At 37.8% G+C, this 23,906-nt stretch overlaps 1 protein-coding gene across 1 annotated transcript; it reads right to left on the reverse strand.

Annotated features, from left to right (window-relative positions):
• Positions 1-14,690: 14,690 nt before the first annotated feature.
• LOC101988287 (immunoglobulin-binding protein 1b-like) lies at positions 14,691-16,315 on the reverse strand. Its single transcript, XM_005364542.3, has one exon. It carries the CDS (start codon positions 15,991-15,993, stop codon positions 14,959-14,961), a length of 1,035 nt encoding a protein of 344 aa, XP_005364599.1. The 5' UTR covers positions 15,994-16,315; the 3' UTR covers positions 14,691-14,958.
• Between the last annotated feature and the right edge of the window lie 7,591 nt (positions 16,316-23,906).

Raw genomic sequence — 23,906 nt, forward strand, 5'->3', positions numbered from 1 at the left:
TTACCAGAGCTTAAAAATATTGAAGAGGTTAGAATAATATTAATGGCCCTTTAGCAATAAGTATACACATTCAAATAGACAATATTTTTTTGTGAAAACATAATCATTTAAATTGACTCCTGAAGAAAAAAATATGTAAGAAGCATGCACATAAATGTTAAGATATTAAGACATTAATCAAAAGTCTTCCTACAAACATTTCTGGCCGTCCCAGATGGATTCATTAATAGGTCCTGTCAGACAGTCAATGAAGAAATAATGCTATCTTCTCGAACTCTTTCTGTGAATAAAAATCTAAAGAGAACACTCCTCAACTCGCACTGTGAGGTTATTATAACCTTGACAAAAATTTTGCCAGCATATTTCAGGAAAACTGAAAAAAACATGGCACTTTGATTTGCAAAAATAGTCACAGAGATGTTCAACTAAATACCACCAGATAAAATCTAGAACTACAGAGAGAATAATGACTCTCTTCAGCTAAAGACTTGAGGAGTGCTCTAATTTTGTCTGGCCCTACCTAGCCACTGGGGCTAGTGTAGTCCATATAAGTTAGAAAGTGTCCCAACCCGACTGCATTAATTGCAGACCCCAGCAATTTGAAAGGAAGGCAGGTCCCAAGCCTATTCAGCGCATAGTTCTTACCAACTCGTCACATATTCAAGGGTCCCCCTAAGCATTCTCTGTTGGACATCTAGGTGAAATCGGGAAAGTGTGTATGTTCTAGGTGTTTGTAAAGCACAGTGACAAGAGTTGGGAAGGAGTAGAGAAGTTAACATGTCATTAACCAATCAATGCAATAATAGACTAGAAAAAAATGTTAAGAATTTTTAAAGAGTGGCATGAAAACATCTTCCTCTTCCATTCTGATAAATCCAGTGTCTACTTGGGATAATTCTCTCAGTACAACGGAATCCAGTCAGAGTCATTCTAGCTCCCTCCCTGAGCCATGTACAATGGTTACTATGAACGTTCATCTAGCCCTTTCTCCTCCTCCTTTCCCTCATACCAGATGCTGCTCTGGATTTAGTCTTTTTTTTTTGTCTGTCATCCAGACCACAGCTTTGTTGTTGTGGCTCTGCTTTTCCTTTAATGCTCTTCATCTTCATTTCAGTTTCCTAATTACAAACACATGAATCTATTCACATTATACACATGAATCAATTATCCATGTCTACAAGGGAACTAGATCAGGTTAGTTAGTATTTCATTGTTGCTGGCTCCCTTTCTTAATTTTAAGAAGCAAAACCTCTATTTCTAACCTAAAACAAGCCAGAGAGAGAGAAAAAGAGAGAAGTGGGGAGAGAATTTAATGTTAATGTTACTCAATCATAGCTCTAAATATCATTTATGCTCTTCTAGTGGATTCCCACTATTTCGGGACATTTTGTGGCCATAAGGTATGTGGATAGGTCATGTCAGTAAGTATACCCACAAGGGAATTGAGCTCTTATGTGAAGGTGCTGTGCTCTGGAGTCTCTTTACTATGTCAGCTGTTTGTACAGCATATAAATATCATATTTTTTAAATACCTTGATAAACAATGCAGTAGGTTTCCCTTGCACTGTTTCTCCAATTTTCCAACATGTACTTAATTAACATTTGATCTTATTGCTCACAGCAAACATTCCCAGTTACCCTAGTTATCTACCCTATCTGTAGTGATCTCAGTGTTGCATTTTAAATGATAAAACATTTGACTATATACAGGGAAAGAGTGAAGTTTTTGGAAGTTGTTTGTAGAAGTGACACACAGAATTATCTCTGAAGTACATTAAGCAAATCAGGGTTGCATTTATTTTTAAGATGAAAATATGAGAATTAATTCACTGAACACCCCCATGGGAAGTTATCATATGTCATAGGTGCCAAATTAGAAATCTCCAGGTTATAAGATCATAAACCCTGGAGGAATATGTATCTGTATGTTTACTTAATATCTAACAGCATGTGAAATTTATTTATTAATATGCCTGCAGGTTTCTCTCTAATCCCACTTCTCAAAGATGCACACAGAGAGATAGAAAGCCAGGAGGGGGTGAATTGCCCTGGAACTCTTTCCATCTAAGCTGAAAAACATGGCTATAATGGGAAAAGCAAAACTTGTTTTCTTTTTGACCTTGAACATTTATACAGGCCCAAAGTAAAATATGTGATTGAATTCAAAGCCTTTATCTCCTATGACATCTTCCTTGCAAAAACTTGGGACCAATATAAGTCAACACTCTTTGATTAAAATTTGCCCATTGTCCATTTTATCAACTCTTCAGTTATAGCTTATGTATATTTCTCTTTTTCTTTAGAATGTTCTACATTGATAGGGATCTAGTGGTGATTTGTTTTAATACATGGAGCAAAGCAAAATGACAAATTGGAAGCTACTAAATACTTGTTAAGTCAATTTAATTTTAATCAAGTTATGCTTATACTTGTGAAAACTTGAAGCTGGTAAAACTACTTGGTAAGAATGACTATAATAAAAGGAAAAGCAAGCGTGTATAAGTTTCACAATGGATTTTTACAAAGTATTTTATTTCACAAATGAAACTATATTACATGATTGTATTAAAAGTGTGGCTACCTAGTATAATTTTTGTCTGAACAAAATAAAGTGGAAAATTGGAGAAACTGTCTGAATAATTTAAGGCAAAACACATTTGTTTCCATTTTCTATAGATTAGAGCATCGCTATGCTTGTAGGAATTCCTACTGCCAGTAGCCTTTAAGTTACCCACTCACTTGGGCGTGGCCTCTTATACTACATATGCCGATGTAAAGCATGTATCCAGCCTCTTTTCTGGCTGCATGATTTGATTGCTGTTGCCCGTTCCAGTAGAGGATTGTGATCTGTGAATCTACCCCTAAATAAATAACTCAATCCTGAGTTAGTGTGGGATTTTTTTAAAGCATCCTTCCTCATAACTATTGATTTGGCTAGAAATATACAATGATTTCTTTGGTATTGTACTTCATTTAGCATGTGTGGACTTAACAGCACTCAAAGGTTGAGGCTATAAAAGCTGGGCTGCATGCGCAGTAGTGCATCAGAGATTTGGGCTGTACTTTACAGGTATGCCAGAGTCATGCTCATGTCTAGCATTTCCTCTAGTCCAAAGGAAGGACAAGCAAGGACCCTAAGAAAGGCAAGGAAGTTACTCCAATTCTCCAATTCAGATTTTATTATAGCTCTAAAGATATATGCTATGTTTTATTTGTTGTTTGATTGTTTTGTAAATATCTAAATATCTTGCACAAAAGTCCCTCCCTAACACGACTTTGCTCTAAAAGAAAGGAATGGTCCTGGTATGCCGGCACACAACTTTAATCCCAGCACTCAGGAGGCAGAGACAAATGGATTTCTATGAGTTCAAGAAGAGCCTGGTCTACAGAGTGAGTCCTCGGACAGTCAGGGCTACACAGAGAAATCCTGTCTAGAAAACTAGCCAATCAATAAACAAATAAAATGAAGTTTGAAACGTGTTTCATTGGGGGCTTGCTATTAATCTAGTGTTGAGAATTCAAAGTCAACTTTTAGAATGCCAGTTGAAATGCAATTGTGTCCAGAGAATGTACAAAGTAAACTCATTCATTCTAAGAAAGTGATTTAGAAGCTTGCACAGAAGCATTGGAACTTCTCCATTCAGTGGTTAGAGAAATGACTGGAAGAAATGGGTGGGGTGTATAATTATCTGTCAGTAATCTTCAACAAATTTTGCTTGGTGATGATATACAGGGCTAAAATACTGAAGAATAAAAAAACAATAAAACTTAAAAGCAGGATAGTTCAGTTTATAAGTAGTTTTCAGCTCCACAACAGAGATTTGGGTTTGATTGTTCTTTGTAGGCAATGAGGCTTTTCACCTTTTTTAAAGAAAAAATTCAGAAACTACTACTCCAGTTTGAGCAGAGGAGAGTGCTGAGATTGGCACCTTTGGGCAGGGCTTTCCAAAACCTCACATTATGCAAACAGCATGTGACCATTTGCATGACCAAGGGGCAAAATGGGCAAGGCTGTTCCCCGCTGTGTGTGACTAGATTCTTCTCCCTGTCTGTGAATACTATTTCTCTTCCTTGCAGCTCAACTCCACAGCGTAGTGGCTGGTCTCTAAGAAAGAAAAAACAAACAAACAAAAAAAAAAAAAAAAAAAAAAAAAAAAAAAAAAAAGAAAAAAAAGGAAGTGGTAAAGAGAGAAAGGAAAGAAAAGGGAAATGTGAGAAAAAAAATGGCAACAAAGGTATTCATCATCATAAACCAAAGAGAAAGAATGTGATGGCTAATTCTAATTGCTACTCTTGTTGGGTCAAGAAATGTCTAGAATACAGAATGTACTCGGGTGGATCTGTGAGTACTTTACCAAAGAGCCATGGATAAGAAGATCTATACTGAACTTTAGTGGACTGGGTTGTCAAATTGTGTAAAAGAATGAGGTCAGCTGAGTTGCAGGATTCTGACTTCTCACTTTCTTGGTTTTCTGAGGTGTCCAGGAGAAGCTGCCTCATGCTCCTGTTATACCTTCCTTGCAAATTTCAATGCCCTTGAAATTGCCTTCAAAGTAAACATATCCTCCCTTATAAGAATGTTTTCAGGTATTTGGCAACATTAAAATCAAAAGTCAGATATAAGGGTATATTTTTTAAAGAAGTGAAACAAAAAATCTTGGCTGCTATTGAAATCCAAATTTCCTGAGAATTCAGAAGTGGGCAGGTCTAATGGTTCAATAAACGTTGTCCTTTATACCTGTTAGAAAGTAGAGGGGAACATAGAAGTGGTGCGGAGTTTACTATGTTATAGGGGAGGAGAACAGTAAACTGCAAGGGGGGCAAAGTCCTTTGGATGTTGAAAATCTGCCTGAGTGTATATATAATAGATATAAAGGCCCAAGTGAGTATAAAATAGATTAAGGCAATGGCTTGAGAAGAGACAGTGGGATTGAAAAGATGAGGGACAAAGAGAAGTAGCTGGTAAAGCCGAACTAGGATAATGAGAGAATATCGTATCAAATGCACAAGTAGAGGGATTCACCTTGACATGTTGAAGAATGGACTTCCCTTTTAATAGAGATAATTGAGGAGGGTCTTGATGTATGGAGAAGGAGACTTTGAAGAATGCTGCAGAAATGTGAGACCCTTCTCTCCTATTAGCTTGTGTTTTCTCTGTGAATGATAGTGATCACTCAACAATTCCTAGTGGGGGAAAAGGACAGGTGACCAGGTAGCAGGAGGGCAGGGTCAGATGAGTCTATCAATCATGTCCCCTGAATGGTGTTCAGCACTGGTCTAGGTGCTGCAGGGAATATAAAATATGCATGATGTGATTCCTGCCTCCAACAGGAAACACACATAATCACTTGCACAGATAAGAAGATCTTTATGCATTGAATGATTTTCTGAGGACAATTACAACAGTACCGTGGAAGGATGGGTCGGTACAGAGCCGAGAAGTTCCCACAATATTTGGATAAAGAGAGGAACAGATTGTCAGGGGAAGCAGAGGCTGGCATGAGGACTGCTCACTCCCGGCTTGGTGAGAGATGTTCAGATTGCAGAGGAAGTGAGTGATGAGAGAAAGGAGGCAATGTGACTGGATAAATAGGAAGGACGCAGAGTACAGTGTCTGCAGGAAGCATGGAGATGCATGAAGATTAATTAGGTATTTACATGCAGAATGGAGGAGAGCCTGGAGATAATAGAGGCTGAAATATAATAAGGCAGGAAACCGCTGCAGCAAAGCAGATGTGGGGCTATGCAAGAGTGATGCCAGCCCCAGAATGGGGAGAAAGAGATGAGTCGGAGAGATTCTGAGGGGAGATTTGCTAAAGTACTGTGACAGATTGGATATTGATGGGGAGGAAAGGAGGAGTCAAATGTGCTTTTAAAGTTTCATTCTGCAGGACTGGAAGAAAAAAAAGATGCTGGTGCCAAAATGAAACATCTGGGAAACCAGGATGTTTGGGGGCTTCTATGAATTTAGGGGGGCTGCAATGAAGACTGTGAGGCAGTGTGGAGCAGTTTGAGTCTACAGAAAAAGAATCATTTGGAGTATGACCAAGAAGTCATAAGTGCAGCCTTGGGAAAGAATGACCTTCACTGAGAAAAGACATGGAGAAACAGAGTGTGAGGGAATTGGAGCTTGATCCCCAAGAAGCATTTTGTGAGGAATGAAAAGCAGGAAGGGGAGGTTGGAAAGGAGGAAAAGACAAGGTGGGAGGACGTTGGGGAGCAGAGAGATTCATGGGTTCCGAAGCAAGAGTGAACTCTTCAGTGAGCAGTGGATTTAGTTCTCATCAAGGCTTTGCATAAGGAGCTTTTATAAAATCCCAATGAGTCTGACCAAAAGGACTTGAGTATAAAGTCCTTTAGATTCACTTTGAAGGAAGTGAGATATATGGAACAGAACAAAGGCACCAGGTAAACAGCCCTGACTACTTCTGAAGAAGAGTATGTCAGAATTTCTAACAGACTGAAAGAAGGAAGTGCTTTAGAAGACACCGCTAATATTAAAGGTGTCTTACTAGGCCTTGGCATACATCTCTAGGAACTTCATTTCATATTTTCTCTGTGTCTATGTGTGTGTGCATCTAGTATGTGTGTCTGTCTGTGTGTGTTTGTGCATATGAGTATGTGGGCACACTCACCTTTGCCTACATGTGTCTCTGTGTTCATGCACAAATTGATTTCAGTATCCCATGTAATATTTTGAGATGTTTAATGATAAAATAAAAAAAATATTGTTCCTGAAGTTCTACAATTAAAAATACAAAAATATCCTATGACTGCTCTGAAGTAAACTAGGGCAATTTCAAAGCAGCATATTGATAATTCCCAGTGTGTTTAAGAGCTGGCATGGATTCATGTGCCTCTCAAATTTTGAATCTGTTTGCTAGCAAAGTGTGAGTTATTCAGCCTCTCTTATCTCTATTTAGCTCCTGACAAAAAATTCTATGACCTCTGCTGGGGTTAGCCAAAAGCAAGAATGGTACTGGTTAGTTTCTCAATTCCTATCTCAATGAGTCATGAAAAAATTCATGCCCCTACTTACACAGAAATTAAATTTCATGTTGCATAACCAACCAACCAACCAATCAACCAACCAACCAACCAACCAACCAACCAACCAACCAACCAACCAACCAACCAACCAACCAACCAATCTTATTGTGAACCCTGATTCTTACTGGGGGTAGAATACTTGATAATTTCCTTGTGAACTCAATAGCTTTGTTTTCTATGAAATTGTGGTTTTAGGTCTATGTCAACTCATGATTTCTCTCTCTTCACATTTTCTAACCTGCAGAGTTTAAGAACTCAGTGATGGTCCTTAGCTTCTGGTGCAATGAGATGGCTCAGCAGATGGTTTGGTCTTTGGTTGGCTGCTCATCACTAGCATCATTTCAGATGCTAGACAACTAGCTTTACTTCCCTGCAGGCATTGCCTACTGAAGAAACATGTTTCCTTGACAGACACATTATACTTGGAAGCCCAATGCTTCATCATCTTCTCAGAGGCAAGTTCTTTCCCAGTCAAGAATCTCCTCTCATTTAACAAAGTGCTTTTCCCAGCTAACATGCATTTGCCCTCTCAGGGACATATGGCTGCTTCGACAACATTCTGAAGTTTACAGCTGTTTAAGGTGTGGTCAGGAGTGGGAACTGACAGTTCAAACACAGCACCATCTTACTCAGGTTTACTAGTAGACACTTCTCTTCCAGGGAACACTTTTTTTTAAAAAATATTTATTTATTTATTATGTATACAATATTCTGTATATGTGTGTATGTCTGCAGGCCAGAAGAGGGCACCAGATCTCATTACAGATGGTTGTGAGCCACCATGTGGTTGCCGGGAATTGAACTCAGGACCTTTGGAAGAGAAGGCAATGCTCTTAACCACTGAGCCATCTCTCCAGCTTCCAGGGAACACTTTTAAAATGTCAGCTCTACTTCTGAGTTTGTGAATTTAATTGAAGTCTATCTTAGTTGTGGATCAACAAGACATAATTGTAGCCTACAAAATAGTTACAAGATGTCCAGGAAATTTTGGACATACTCAGGTGCAAAAAACACTAATGCCATCGTTCTTTTCCCCTCCTCCTGAACTCATTCCTTCTTTCCAGTATCTAGCAGATCTGTCCAGCTTTAGAAGAAACACGGGATATACATGAGCATGCATGTTTTAAACATTGCCTTTTGCCCAGGTCTACTGTAAGTGGAATGTGCAGATGGCTTGATACCATAGCATTCAGTTTGTCACTTTTCCTTTAATAATACCAGATGAACTAACTTAATAATTGCCTGTCAGGAGGCTCAAGGAAGGCTTGTTTTGTGTGTGTGTGTGTGTGTGTGTGTGTGTATGTGTGTGTGTGCGCGTGTGTGTTTGATGAGGGTATGGGAAGCTTAGAAAAGAAATCTTAGTACAGGCTGACCACAAACTGTAATCTTCCTGCCTCTACCTCCTAAGCATTGGGTTTATTTCTTGGTTTACCGTGCAAGTATTATGTGATGATGATGATGATGATGATGATGATGATGATGATGATGATGATGATGATGGTATATTTTAAGGCCAGAATGATGTCAAGAAATGACCCTGTGTCTTCTTCCCTGATTCCTGAGAATTGTTTCCTTTTCATTAAGCCACTTGCAAGTATGGCTCATAAAGTAAATGAATGAAATCAGACCTTGGAGAGTGTAAAGGCATTACATATAGGAACTAGGGAGGCCATTGTAGCAATCTACACCACATTGCTTAGAAGGAATCTTACCTTACTCTTTGTTTCCTCTCAGATCATTTTAAGTACAGATATAACAAAGTTAATGGGTATTCATTCATCACAGAGCATACCTATTATTTTTGCTCATCACTTGACCCCAAATTAATAAACAGCTTGTTGCTCCTTCTCTCAGAACAACACACAGAACTGACACTTGTTTTAAAGCTTTCTTGCCTACCCCAATAAATACACGAAGAAAAAATAATACAATGTTCAATATGTAAGTTTTCCAGGAGTAATTTCACTTGTGGATTCAATCATAATTCTAATTATCTAAAAAGTCCATTTTGGAAGATTCAAATTCAGGTATGCAGGTATCCTCATTTGTTAATTCTATAGAAAAACGTTCTATAGAATTCATATAAATTATATGTTCATATAAGAAATTTCACAGTAACAAAAAGAGAACGCATACAAATGAATCAGCACTGCAGCATGGGTCATATTCTAATATTCTAAATCTGTTTGTAAGCTCTAGAAAGAATCTATTATAGTCCATGTGTATGCTTCAGAAAGGGCTACAAGTGTGCTTAATTTTCCTTAATGTTGGTATTTTATTGTGTAAACATATGTCATCTATAAAATGAATAATTTATCTTATTGGACATTCAACTTTCTCATCACTAATAACTACATCACAGAGTTATTGGAAGGATCAAAGAGGCTCATATCAGTAGAGACAGTAATATACTTATTAATAGAATATATAGATAACACGTTCTTGGTCATTTCTTTTGGCATGTCTCCTTTGTTAAAGGTGGAAGTGAGACAGGCCCTATAATTCTAGCCATGAGGGAAGCCAAGGCATGATGGTCACTTGAGCCTATTAGGATTCTGGGATCAGCTTGGTGACACAGTGACACCTTGTGACTTTAAAAATAAAACAAGAGGAGGTAAACATATTGGGTGAACAAAATTCCTATTTTTCTCTATGTCTGGGAAGAGAATCTCTGGAGCTGCCTAGAGTCTGTGGAAATACTTTTGCCCAGAGAGAATGCACTGTCCTGAAGTTGGTTCTCAGTGTGAGAGAGGAAGGAAGAATTTCAGAAATGATTGAAGGAAAAAGAAAAAATATTTTAGCTGTCCTTAACCACCTAGAAATAGCACCTATGTCATTTAGTTAGGAGCTACATAATGGCAGTTTTATTTATTGTAGTTAATAATTCTTATAAGAATATCATCCACAAGCATTTAAACATTGAACTATAATGGCCTTTTAAGTATCTTCAAAAATTCAAAATAATTCTATAACCTGTTGGCTTGGGAGATGACTCAGAAGGCATCTGAGATCAGTTCCCAGAATCCACACAGAGAATCCAGGCAGGGTAGTGCACACCTGTAATCCCAGTGGTAGGTGACAGAGACAGGTGGATTTCTGTGGTAGTCTAGCCACCCAGCCTAGTCTAGTCTGTAATCTTCTGGCCAATAACAGACCCTGGTTTAAAAAGTAAGCAGCCTAAGGAACAGCACCCAAGGTTGTCCTTTGGCCTCTATACACACATGTGCATAATCACATATAATAATTTAATTCATAGCTTAATGTAAACATTAATGTCTACTGTGTTTGTCTTAATATAAATGAATAGCCATCAGGGGGATGTTTCCATACTTTTATATGGAAGTTTTAGAATCTTTTAAAATAGATACACTTACTTTATTTTTCGTAGTGTTATCCATTTCCTTTCCTCCCCAAAGTGTATATGAGTGTCTGAGTGTACATGTTTACACACACACATAGACATGACACATAAGCACGCACATATACACACTCATACACATATACACACGTATGCACACATGTGTGTACACATACACCTGGCTGTGTTCCTCTCCATTGTTTAATGCCACTGAGTTTTGCAGCACCTATGCTTAGGTGGTTTGGACAGCAGCAGTCTAAAGACAGACTCCATCAAACTCCTATCTGTTAGAACTGCAGTGCTTGCATTTGGATTCGATATCTAACTATAATGTGGTATTTTATAAACATTAGTGAGGCTGATTTTGCCCTGGTCAGCAAAGGCAAAAAAAAAATGGGTGGTTTGGGAAAACAAATAAAACAGGAATTGGATCTGTCTCAATAAATTGCACAAATTGTAAATATCCCAAAGATGCAGCCACTTCCTCTGGCATCGGGAAACAAAGCTGACAATTACACTTTAGAACGAAGAGGTGAACGACGCAATGGCTAAAATTTTTCGTGATGGTCTGTCTTAGATTAAGTGCGACACTGCGTTTATTAAACAAGTTTCTGCATTATCTGCCTGCTTAAGTCTTCAATATTATTTTAATCATGTCAATTCATGTGTACATTCTAGTCATAGATCTTTTCCATTTTGGTTGGAGTCTGCAGATATACGCGTTCCATCAATTGAAACATAATTATAGAATAATCTTTCCCAAATATTATAGTTAATAACATCATGATGTCTATAAATTCCTTGCAATTTATACACATTAAAATTTCATTGAGATTAGAGAACTTTGACTGTTTAAGCACATTTTTAAGGTGTCTTTTGTGTTTCCAGTGCAGTTCACATAGAAGTTTGGGTGAGCAGTATTTGTTTGGGATTATATTGGCTTGGCGCGTGTGAAGCAAGCTGAAGATTTCTGACTACGGCAAGGCAAAACTTAGTTTGGTTAAGCAAGACACACTGTTCTTTGGTTTCAGAGATCAGAACCTGACATCTCACTCAGGCTTGGTTCTGAACAGCTTTGTCTAAAGGGAAACCTGACACTGCTTTCAAGCTTTAGAAGGACATGCTGTAGTGCAGATGTCTGTGCACAGAAGTTTGCTATTACCCAGCTGATGATTCAGGGCACTGTTGCGACATCAGTTACACAGCTATCACAGCAGTCCTCATCACTGATGAGAAGGACCTAAAGCAGGCTGCTTGCGTCCTTACAAAGGGATGTGTACTATCCTACAACTTTATTTCAGTTGTGTTTCAACAAACTCGAATGTGCAGAGAAAACTTATAGTACTCTTAAAGGGCTGTCTCTTAGTTTTGATTTTTTTCTAACCTGTATTCACGTATTCTACATAAACCTTTTATGCTTCTCGGTCAGCGTTTTCCACAAAGTATACAGAGTCTCATAACAATAAATAAATAGATAAATAAATGAATGAATAAATAAATAAATAAATAAATAAGGAAGAAAGACAAAAGATTCTTCCGTCCTTACGATGTTTGTTAGGGAATGTTTATTAGTATTGGCATCTGTTGTTTGATTTAAATGTCCCTTTATAATTTTAAGATAATGTATAGAACATAAAAAAACTGACAAACATTGTACAGAAATGTTGCAGGTTAATAATAATAAGATTAAAATTTAATCTTATATATTAATTTTAAAAATTGGAATTGGAGATATAATTTTATTATAGGGGCAGGGAAAATGCTTTTCAAGATTCACATATATGGTTTCATAAGTAAAATAAAAATACCTAAAATTAAAGATTCACCAATGTCTTTTAGAAATGCAACATTTCTACAAGCAAATACATTTCTCTAAAAAATGTTTCAATGTTGCCCTGTAACATGATTCATGTACTTTAAGTTCATGTGCTATACCTTTGCTAAAATTTGTATTTATTTTTCCTCTAAGTTTATTTTTGAACTATATATTTTTGAGGACATATTAATTTTCATGAAAAAAAATTCTGGTTTCAATAAGTTCACTTCTTTTGGCCTTTTCTCGGCCTCCACGTGATGGGGAAGATTTATATGCTGTCAACAGAAAGTCACACTCATCTTCCTTATGTTTTTTTTTTTTTTTCCTGAATTCTCTTTTCTTTCCCCATTACAACTAAACCTTCTGGCTACTTCCAGCTGTGAATAAACACAGACATAGATAAACACCATTGCTGCATGACCTTTGCCCAGATGTGATGGTAGGCAGATGACAGTGCATTGGGTAAATGAGGAAACTGCTGCTTGGATCAGCAATCACTTAGGGGGAAAGATCATTTCTCCCTCCTTGTTATTTAGCCAGGCATTTACTGTGGGGATTTTGAAAGACCTAGTATTAGAGCTTCTGTCGGGAAGTAGATGGTCACACACACATATCTAGAAAGCAAATAGTTTGAAGTCAAAGGGCAGAACTCATTGCATTTAGTCCATGCATGTTGTTAATTTAAGATGTGTTTTCCATTTTAAAAGGTCAGGAAATATCAGTTTGATAGCTCATTCTTGCTATACCTAATATTTTCTTTACTCTACATGCAAACACATCTAAGAGCCCAACAGGGGCAAAAGAAAATCATGTAAATTGCCTGATCTTTGTTTAGTGTGAAAGTTAAACCTAGCAGTCTGCTCACCCAACTTCATAGGGAAATTAAACTGCTCAGTGGCTCCTGTATTCTTAATATTAGAGACAATAAGTGATGTACAAGAGGGTTGAGAGCCGGGGTTCACATAGCTTCAGTAACACAAGCCCCCGAGATTTCCCTAGCCCTAGTAATGTTCTCCACCTGGCTCATCCTGGCTAGAAAAAAAATGAATTATGAATATATTTTTCTGCCTCTGAATTCAGTGAAAATTTGTTAAGTTGATATCAACATGGTGGGTATCTTTACATACATTGGCAGACATGTCAAATCAACTGTTCTCATTTTTTTGTTTGTTTGTTTTCTTTTTGTTTTTTGTTTTCGTGAGGACCCAGTTGCTCATCATTTGTCAGAAGTCATCAATAAACTTATTGAATATTTTAACTCATAATAAGCATGCATGTGATTGATGATTCAGAGTGAGTAGTAACAGCAGATACCTATATAGCATACCATAATGCCCATGGTTATTTTCCTGTGCACAATTAAGAGGGTTTCATTCTCATTTATTTTTTTCACCTCATTTTTCTTATGAACTAATATAGTTTGGAAAATAATCCTAAATTATCTTGTACAAAATCAAATCATTTTATTCCCACAGTTTACTAACAACCTATTGTATGACGGTTACAAAAAAGATCGTTTACCCAGGTCTCTTTAGATGAAAATATAGTTTCTAGCTTTTAGAGTTTACAAGGAACATATCACCACTTTTCCATATTATACCTTTGTGTCAATTAGCTTTCTACATATAAGGATGTGAAAATACTGAGTTGAATATCTGTATTTTTATATTTGATAGATATTGTTAAGTTTCTACTCTCCTTTCAGGAAGCTATTTCTCTTCTTTCTCTTTAAATGTAATTAATTTATTTATTTAGGATTTTCGAGACAGGGTTTCTCTATGTTTGTAACGGCCCTGGCTGTCCTGAAACTAGATCTTGTAGAACAGGCTGGCCTCGAACTCACAAAGATCTGCCTGCCTCTGCCTCCCAAGTGCTGGGATTGAAGGCAAGCACCAGCCCTGTCTGGCTAGGAAGCTATTTCTATTGTAAATGTAAGATTAAAAAATTAAGTCATATTTAAATCTCAGCAAATAATAATGAAGCTCCCACCTTCATATAAACTCTTTGTTGAGAAGATTCTAGACATTCCATAATTAAAGAAGGTGGCTGTTCAGACATCCCATAACTAAAGAAGCTGGTTGTTCTGTAAGCTCATGTGACTTAGTCTACTAGAACCAAAACAAACCCAGTTGAGTGTTTGGCAGTATTTCCCATATTCATCAGGCCATTTTTAACATCATCCTGGGGGGTTTCTCAATTTGCTGTTCTTAAACAGCAGCTTTCAGGTATGATCCAATCTTACATATACTATATATTTTCCCAAATGCGCATATCTACAGTGGTTTAATTTATCTCACACCCAGATATTAACAATAATTAAAAACACTGTAATGAAACTTACGTGAGTGTTCTCTCTGGATGGATGGATATATATATATATATATATATATATATATATATATATAAAATCTTTCCAAGCAAAGGGGGTTTTATTATTTTTTTAAAGAGAAATCATGCAGTCAATGCTTGTACAACCATTTCTCAACACTCTTTCTATCCACTTAAGAAACTGCAATATACCTTCATGAGAATAATGCCCAAACGAGAGAACCGGATATTAAATAGGGTGCAAATAAATCTCAAAAGCGGTACTTTATTGAATGCGAAACAAGACTCAGTATCTTTGCCTTCGTTGCACACGTCTGGAGGAGGGGCACAAGCAAGGGAAGAGAACAGGGTTACCCTTGTGTGAGGAGATGAGTGGTCCAGCATCCTTTTCCCACTGGAAGGGAGGTTAGCCCATGTTCTGTCGGTTGCCATAGCCCCTAGGATGGGTGTCCTTCCAGTCATCCCACTGCTGCATCCTGTGGAGGGCATCCTCATCTTCCTCTTCTTCCTTTTGCTCCAGCTCCGGCTCTTCTTCTTGCTGAGACACTCTGTGGGAATCAGGTGGTGGTGCTTGCTTTTTGACTTCCTTTTCTGATGACGGTAAAACCTCACATTTCTGCTGCTGCTCATACCAGTCGTTCACCGTCATAGTCGCCAGACTTGGGTACCCAGCTCCAAAGACTTGTGCTTGGGCAACGCTCCGAGTGAGGACAAAGGGTTTTATTGGAGGTCTCTCCTGAGGAGGCAAACGAGAAGCTGATGCTTCACTGGAGGAGTCTCTTTCCCTCAGGATCTCTAACTCCTGGTCGATGCTCTCGATCTCATCCAAGCTGATGTTGATCCACCTGCGCAGCTGAAGGAGGTAATATTCCCGCACACGCTCGTCATCAGCCTGACCACTCTCCACTGCTGACTTCAGGGCAGCCAGCTTCTGCTCCACCGCCTTATTCTGCTTGTACCTCTGGATTTTGGCCTGCCTCTGGGATGCCATGGCAACGAGGTTGGGCTCCGGGATGGCTGAAGGGGGCTGGTTGCTTTCCTGGGAGCTGCTCTGGCCCCAGGGCAGCTGAAAATCTGCCAAGTGGTAGTTGTGGCTCTGGGTTAGGAAGTTCATGAAGTGGTCTCGAGCCTGCTGCAGGTGGTTGACGCGATGTGTGGTGTCCACCAGCTTCAGTGTGAGCGCGCCCTTCAGGGCCGGCAGCATCAGGTATTTGAGGTCAGCGGAAGCAATCTCCTCCCAATCTTCGTTCCTGCTGAACATTTCGAGCTGCAATAACATGTCCGAGGCTTTTGCCAGGAGTTCCAAGGCCCTCGTTACCTTATCCTGGATTAGCCTGGAGCCCATGGGTTGCGTTGAGGCTTCTACCTCCTCCAGAAGTTGTCTGCCGGTTTCCAGCAAGTCCGGAAGCCTCGGAGTCTGCAGCTCCTGCTCAGATGCCATCTTGCCGGAAGGAGGAAGCCGGAAGGAGGAAGCCGGAAGTCTCTTCAGCGCAGGTGGGAACTGGTCCTGGCCTGGAATGGGCTGTCCTCCTGCCTCAGCCTCCGGAGGGATGGAATTACAGATGGTCCCATCAAACCCTGCTTCTTCTCAGTGTCGTATTTTAGCATTTCCCCCTTGTGATGGCGTGGTGTGAAACAACTGCGTATACGGATGAGACGAGATGAATGATGTCGGCATGGTAACCATTGCTAGGCTACCAGAGAAGTGTCTCTTGAACAGAAGCACTCTGTTAGTGCTCTCCGTTGCTTTAATAACAGAAATGGCTGCCGAGTGACTGATGCATAGGGAGTCAATACAGTGCCAATGCAATGCATTAACCAGTGATCGCTGTGTGGGGAGGAGCAGGATGGCAAAAGATTTTACAATGCCTCTCAGCATCGTATTCAAATGGCAGAAGCATGGATTCTTTATGGAATTTTGCAGTTTATATTTTGGGTTATCACAGATGGTAACTGAAACCACGAGAGGTGTGTGTGTGTGTGTGTGTGTGTGTGTGTGTGTGTGTGTGTGTGTGTGTGTGTGTAGGGGTGGTAATATAGATCTAATATAATTTTAAAGTCCACTAAAAGATACTGTTTCCTCTATGGTGTGCCAGAACATCTTTCTCTGAATCTGTTACTATATGAATTTTTATAGTCATTATACTTTTGGGTACTTTTCTTTTTAAGATTTATTTTGATTTTATATATACATGTGATTGTATGTATTTTTGAGCAGCAGAGGTGTGCAGTGCCCAGTGAGGTCAGAAGAGGACGGCAGATTCCCCTGGAACTGAAGTTAGTATTTGGATGCTGAGACACGATCCCAGGTTTTCTGTAAATGCAGGAATTGCTCTTAACCCTTGAGTCGCTTTTCTAGCCCCAGTTTGAACTTCTTGACCGGATGTCTGTTGAGTTTAATAACACATGTGACCTTCAACTTAGCATATTATTATAATTTTCAAGGGAATTAATTTGGAGAACTCTTAGTTTTTTTTTTTTTCTGGTACATGTAGGCATAGCTGCATCCACTCATTTTGAAACATATGAGGTTTATGGTTGCAATTTCTACTTTTACCCCATTGTATTACAATCCTGATTAACTTGAAGATTCAAAATACATAATGATAGCATAATGATTGCATAGTTAAATAAATTTATCTTTAATTGTATAATTTAATATAAGCTTTCAAGTTCCTAATTTTTAATTTAGAATTTGGAAAAATGACATTGACATACAAAGTTATTTTTATTTTATATGTGTGGATTTTTGTTCGTTGCTGAATGTTTAATTGAATTTTAGTATGACAGGTATGTTTCCATTTATTCTTTTAAAATTAATTAAAGTAAAATAAACCAGGAATTAATTACTGCTGCATAAAAATAGGTGTGTTTATTACAGAATGGACTATTTGACAACATAGAGAAGACCTTAATATATTTGAGGATTTACTTTTACTTCTACTTTCTCTTTACAACATTCCTTGGAAAATTGTAAATTATTTATAGTCTTTAGTGTTTATATCTTTCATGTATATTCCCCTTTTCTTTTTATGTAAAGGAAATTTTAAATTTTAAGGAGATTTATTATATTTTATGTTTATTGGTATTTTGCCTGCAGGTTCATCTGTATATCGCTTGCATGAAGTACTGGAGGAGGCCAGAAAAGGGTAATGGATTCTTGTGGAGCTGGAGAGTTGATAGTAAACGTGTGTAGTTCATGTAGTTTTATTTTTTTAACTATTTGGGGGCCCACCACCCACCTCCCAAACAAATACACAGGGAGAGTTATTCTTATTTATAAATGCCCAGCCTTAGCTTGGCTTGTTTCTAGCCAGCTTTTCTAACTTAAATTATCCTGTTTCTCTTTGATATGTTTTGCCCTTGAACTTTTATCTTTCTTCTGTATAATCTTACTTTCACTTTTACTCCATAGCTGGCTTGTATTGGGTGGCTGGCTCCTGGTGTCCCCCTCTTCTCCTTTTCTTGCTCCTTGCTCTTCTCCCAACCCTAGATTTTTCTTCCTAGTTATTCTGTCTGCCTTCCAGCCCCATGTATTCCTCTCCTGACTAACTGTTGATCATTCAGCTCTTCATTAGATCAATCAGATGTTATAGATAGGCAAAGTAACACAGCTTTACAGAGTTAAACAAATGCAACATAGTATAATACAATAAATCTTTGAATCATTAAACGAATATTCCACAGCATAAACAAATGCAACACATCCTAAACTAATATTATACAGCACATATGCGTGCTGGTAATGAAACCTAGGTCCTCTGAAAGAGCCCAGAGTGTTCTAAACACTGAGTCATCTCTCCAGCCCTGTAAATTTTCATTTCTATTCCCAGTTTTGCTGAATTTTTATTGCATTTGTCCACCAAGCTTTTTGTGTACCTGCACAGATAACATAGTACCACTGTGAGCATCAGAGGACAACTTGTAGGAGTTCTTCCACCATGGAATTCTCAGGGATTGAACTTAGGCCTTTATGCTTGGAAGGAAAGACCTTTACTTGGAACTATCTTCCCACCAGCCTGTGTTTTCTCTTTTACTTTCTGATTCATTCTCCAAGTTTCTGATTTCTCCTTTTGTAGTGTGTGCTTGTACACACACACACACACACACACACACACACACACACACACACACACAGACTTCCCTTATCTCTGTCAGTGCTATTCTGTGTCACATATAAAGGTGGTAATTATGCATTAATTATGAATTTACCTTTCCTTGTAAGTTTCCTCTTTATTTTATTCATTTTCTTAGTAACAGTTTCAGTTTGTATCACGTTCTTTCCTTCTTTCTTCCTCCTCTTTCTTTCTCTCCTCTTCTCTTGCTTGGGATCCCAAATTTATGTGATGATTCATATTTCTCTATTTGTGTTAAAATATGATTTTAAAATGCAAATTTTAAGGCCACTATGCATTTTCAAAAGGATTGCTTATTAATGGGTCTCATGGAAGAATTATTAAATAAAATCCCATCTGTTTGGGCTGCAACCACAAGTTGTCATAGCTACGTCCATTTCTCTTCAACTGGTCTATTTCCCTAAAGAGAAATATGCCAGTCATTTGCCAGTAGGAGCGGAAAAATAGAGGTGAACTGTACGTGAGGTCAGCCAAGTTTCTGAAAGCTTCACGTGTGAAAAGTGTTGATTGTCTTTTTGTCTGAAGTGGCTAGTGTCAAAGATTTTTCATTCCAACATCCCAGAAAAGTCTTCCATCTTCCATTAGGCTGTTAAGTTTGCAAAAGAGTAGATCCATAGTCTACCTAACTGCATATACACAGCTCCAGTCTTCTGGAGGCATCTCAGTTTTCAACAGTGTCCAGTTGCTGGACCCTGTGATGTAAACTGTCCTTTTTTTCTGTAGTGCTGACCAAACCTACACAATGAATTTGGACTGGACTGATGTTGTGGGTCAAACTGCTGCCAGGTGGGGCAAAATATGACTGGGAATTACATCCCAAAGAGCTACATACAGAATGATAGTGGACAAGAAATCAATTGGAAAAGGCAAGGCATAATCCCCCTTCAGCCTTATTCTCTCCCTCCTCCCTTCCTTCTTGATTTGGCAGGGCTAAACCCAGAGTTACTTGGCCTTTGCAGCTCTAGGCCCCACATCATGAGGCTCCAAATCCCATGATGATATAAGAGCTCAGACTAAGGAAACAATACCTACCAATGTGTATATCCTACAAATGCTTCATTTGTAATTGAGGAAAAGTTACATAAAATGGATTTCCATGTTTTTAGCAGAATGAATTTTGACAACTATCTATGGAATTACAGTCATGTAAGCCACATCTCAAAAAACATTCATTGGAAATGTCACCTAAGAAAATCAATTCGTATAGTTTAGCCACTCTCAGCGTGTGTAGGTAAATGTTATTTTGATTTGTGTCATAGGTAAGTTTTGCAAGCTCCTAAGTTTCATATAACTGGAATTAATGAAATATTCTTATGCTTTTCACTTTTGGTTAGACTTTATTTTTCAATATGAGAAAACTAGTGTAATATTTTACAAACATTATTATTATTTTTTTCTATTATTAGTAATATATTGAATATATGACTAAAGACATCATAAATTCCATTATTGACATGTTTATTTGTAACTATTTTTTCTTTAGGACAGATTTCTAAAGAGAATTAACTGTATTTAGACTGTTGGCAAATATAACTAAATCTTTAGCTGGGTACAGGAGCACATTGTTGGCTCTCAGCTTTTGGGAGGTGGAAGCAAGAAGATCAGTAGTTCAAATCCAACTGGAAATAAGTGGGTCTCAGTTAAAACAATAAAACGTTTTTATAAAAGAAGCTTAAATTATCATGTGTAATAGTTTAATATTTGAAATGGTAGTAACTCTAACTACCCAATATATTAAAATGGGTTAAATTTATTTTTCCGTCTCCAAATTTACAACAACTCCTACCTGAGGAACATTTTAGGTCATAGACATGGAGAATAAGAAACAAGCAGAAAAATAAAATGGGGAGGCTGGGGGTTTGTTGAGTCCTCTGTGCAAAGGAATTAGATGGCTGGACATTGACTGAGCCATCTGAAACTGCAAGTGAGTCTTCCTCTCTTGAAATTACATCGGAAGAATTATTTAAGTGAATTGAAATTGTTAATTGTGAGACCAGTGTTGAAAACTGAGCTCATAATGATTAAAGAAGAGTCCTTCAATCATGTCCCTTTTCTAAAAATGCACTAGGGTAAATGAAATTACTGTCAGCGACTCTTCAGGTCCTAACTTTTACTAGGTACCAAATAAGTACATTGTGGCTTGCAATACATGTTTATTCAAATGCACTATATTATGTTGCAATGTTTTGCCGTTGAAATAATCAGAGTATTGCATCACCCTGGCTAGATAGTGATATGTCTCTCTTAACTAATCCTTACTGTGACAAAATCTTGAAAAAAAATATTAAGAAGGATTTTTTTTATGTTTACTCATTCAATTCTGATTTTTCTAAATCATCATCAATACAATCTGAAAATCTCAACAGTGAGGGATTTTTTTATATAGTGGTCTTTGCAACCAGGCATGATCACCATCTGTCAATGCAGGGAAGTATCACTCCTTTGACTTTTAGTTTGGTCCCTTGAGGCACAGGTCTATGAAGATCACTTGAACTGAAGCACAGAGCTCAAGTGGATTCATGTATAAATGCAGAACAAGATGGTACAAAGGGATCTTGTAGTTCAGATGGGTCTCCTAATCTTTGAACTTACTAGTAGTTTGTTCCCAATAAAACCTTTGACATCAGCTGAAATGGTAGAGTGACCCCTCTGTAGAACAGAGACACTGGTGTATTGTGTTATCAAAAGAAAATTGCAGTTACTTAAGACCACAAAAGCTCCAGGAAGTAACGTTTCCCTGAATATCTCTGAATGCCATAAACGTTAACAGTATATGAAGTTTTAACCAAATAACTATAAGCAATGATTCCTGAAAATGAATACACACAAATGCACACACACAAACATACACACATGCATGCACACACACACACACACACACACATGCACACATACTACATGTGCATAATTCATGTTGTGAAAACTGGTTTTAGAAGTACACTTTCCAATTTGGAATTTATAATCTTGTCTTTCTTTTTTTGGACTTGTATTGGTTCACAGGCCTTATTTAATGCTATGTTCATGGTTGGTACCAAATAAATAGGTGAACTGATTGATTCGGTCAACCAAGAAAAGCAATGGAATTATGGCTATCTGGCTTCACTTAAAAAGTTCTCAAATAAGATAAGCCATGCCAATGTTATCAGCTCTTGTCTCCATTTTAAAAAGGAGAAAAATTGATTCTGATTCAAAGAAATCTTTTTTTTTTCTTGACACAGAGTATATGTAGTCCTGGTTTGTCTAGAACTATATAGATCAGGCTGGATTCTAACTCAGAAATCTGCATGGCTCTGCCTCCCAAGGGCTAGGAATAAACTCATTGACCATCAAGTCCAGCCAGAAGTCATGCTTTTATAGAAAACTTATAATTCTAAATTACTAAAGATGCAACTAAAAATGTAGAATGATTTGGTTTGATATTATTAATGAACTGATAATGATGGTAAGTTTTATTGGCCTAATAGATACAAAGTTATTTGATATAAAGTTTTTTTAAATTTATTCTTCTCTCATACAGTACATCCCAACTGTAGCTTCCCCTGTTTCCATTCCTTCTATTCCTGCACACTTTCCCTCTCTCCAAGATCTACTACTTCACCTTTCTTTCCCTTCCAGAAAAGAATAAGGCCTCCCACAGGCATCAACTGAAAATGACTCAACAAGATGCAATAATATCAGGCATAAAGCCTCATGTCCAGGCTGGGCAAGGCAGCCAGTAGAAGGCAAAGGATCCCAAGATCAGGTAAAAGAGTCAGAGATACCCCCACTCCCACTATCAGGATTCCCACAAAAACACCAAGCTAGAACCATAACATATATGCAGAGGATTTTAAGAAAGCTAAGGTTAAAAATAATGAATTGCACTTATACGTGATTTGCTGTTTGGTGGCACTTCTGTAGTTCGTATCTAGTGTAGCTTTTTAGCATGGGCCATGCAAATGTGCATCAGGAAAGGGCTCTGTTCAGGGCATTTATAAATTGCTAGGATTCATATGTTAAGATTAAAGTTAATAATCTAGTAAACAGTATAAGACAAAAATATGCAGTAAGCACAAAGGATGACAGACACAAAATGAAAATGCTATTTCTGGTAAATAAAATGTATGCACAAATTGATTGAATCTCCTTGTTCTATTCCAGGTGACGCCACACATTCCAGGTTATGAAAGTTTGCTATAAAGAAAACTTTACAGAATTTGGGGACACTGATCTGGTGCAGGACAATTCTGTATTCTATCAATTATGTTTTAAATAAATGCAGATTGGCCAGTAGCCAGGCAGGAAGTATAGGTGGGACAACCAGACAGGAAGTAGAGGTAGGTCAATGAGAACAAGAAAATTCTGGGAAGAAGGAAGCTCTTTCTGAAGCCCTGCCCAGACACAGGAGAAGGAAAATGTGACCTACCCTACTGAAAAAGGTACTGAGCCATGAGGCTAACATAGATAAGAATAATGTGTTAATATAAGTTATAAAAGCTAATAAGAAATCTGAGCTAATGGGCCAATCAGTTTATAACTAATATAGACTCTGTGTGTGATTCTTTGGGACCTGGTGGGAGAACAGAAACCAGGCAGGACAGAAACTCATGTTACACTGATCTAAGGCTTTCTTCTCTTTTGACATTATTTCAGATTTTCTATTCTAGTCTACCTTTAGTACCCTGGACATGATTTTGGTTGATATGTAAGCAAGACATTCTGTTCACAGGCATCAAATATCCCTGAAATATTTTAGTCTATAGGGATACTATGGGAAGACTGACATTTTAGAAAGATTTTTTTTTTCATGTGGCTTGGGGGACATGTAATATAGAAAGTGGTCCGGAGGCAAACTGACAAGCTAAAAATTTAATATAACACTGATAATGAAAAGACCTTGAAACAAGACTTGTGGCACAGAATGGAGAAATTGGGGTACATTAAGAGTTTGTAAATGCAAGTGTTTGCAGAACTGAGTCACTGACTAAAAATAGGAAGTGAGAAAAGATTAGGATTCCAAGATGACACCAGGTTGTGCGAAGTGAACACACACATTTTAAAAAGTGTCTTTGGTGGCTTAAGGACTTAAAGATATCAAAATTGAAATTCTTCCTGTAATGTAACTTAACAGCTGAGAACATGCATGGAAGTATTTGAGCCAAAGGATTTGGGAGTCATTAACATTTGAGGGCAGTTTGAGTACTGACCATAATTTCTTGAGATAATATCATAACTATTG

The sequence above is a fragment of the Microtus ochrogaster genome, assembly GCF_000317375.1.
Source record: "Microtus ochrogaster isolate Prairie Vole_2 chromosome 14 unlocalized genomic scaffold, MicOch1.0 chr14_random_2, whole genome shotgun sequence".
Taxonomy (NCBI): Eukaryota; Metazoa; Chordata; class Mammalia; order Rodentia; family Cricetidae; genus Microtus; species Microtus ochrogaster.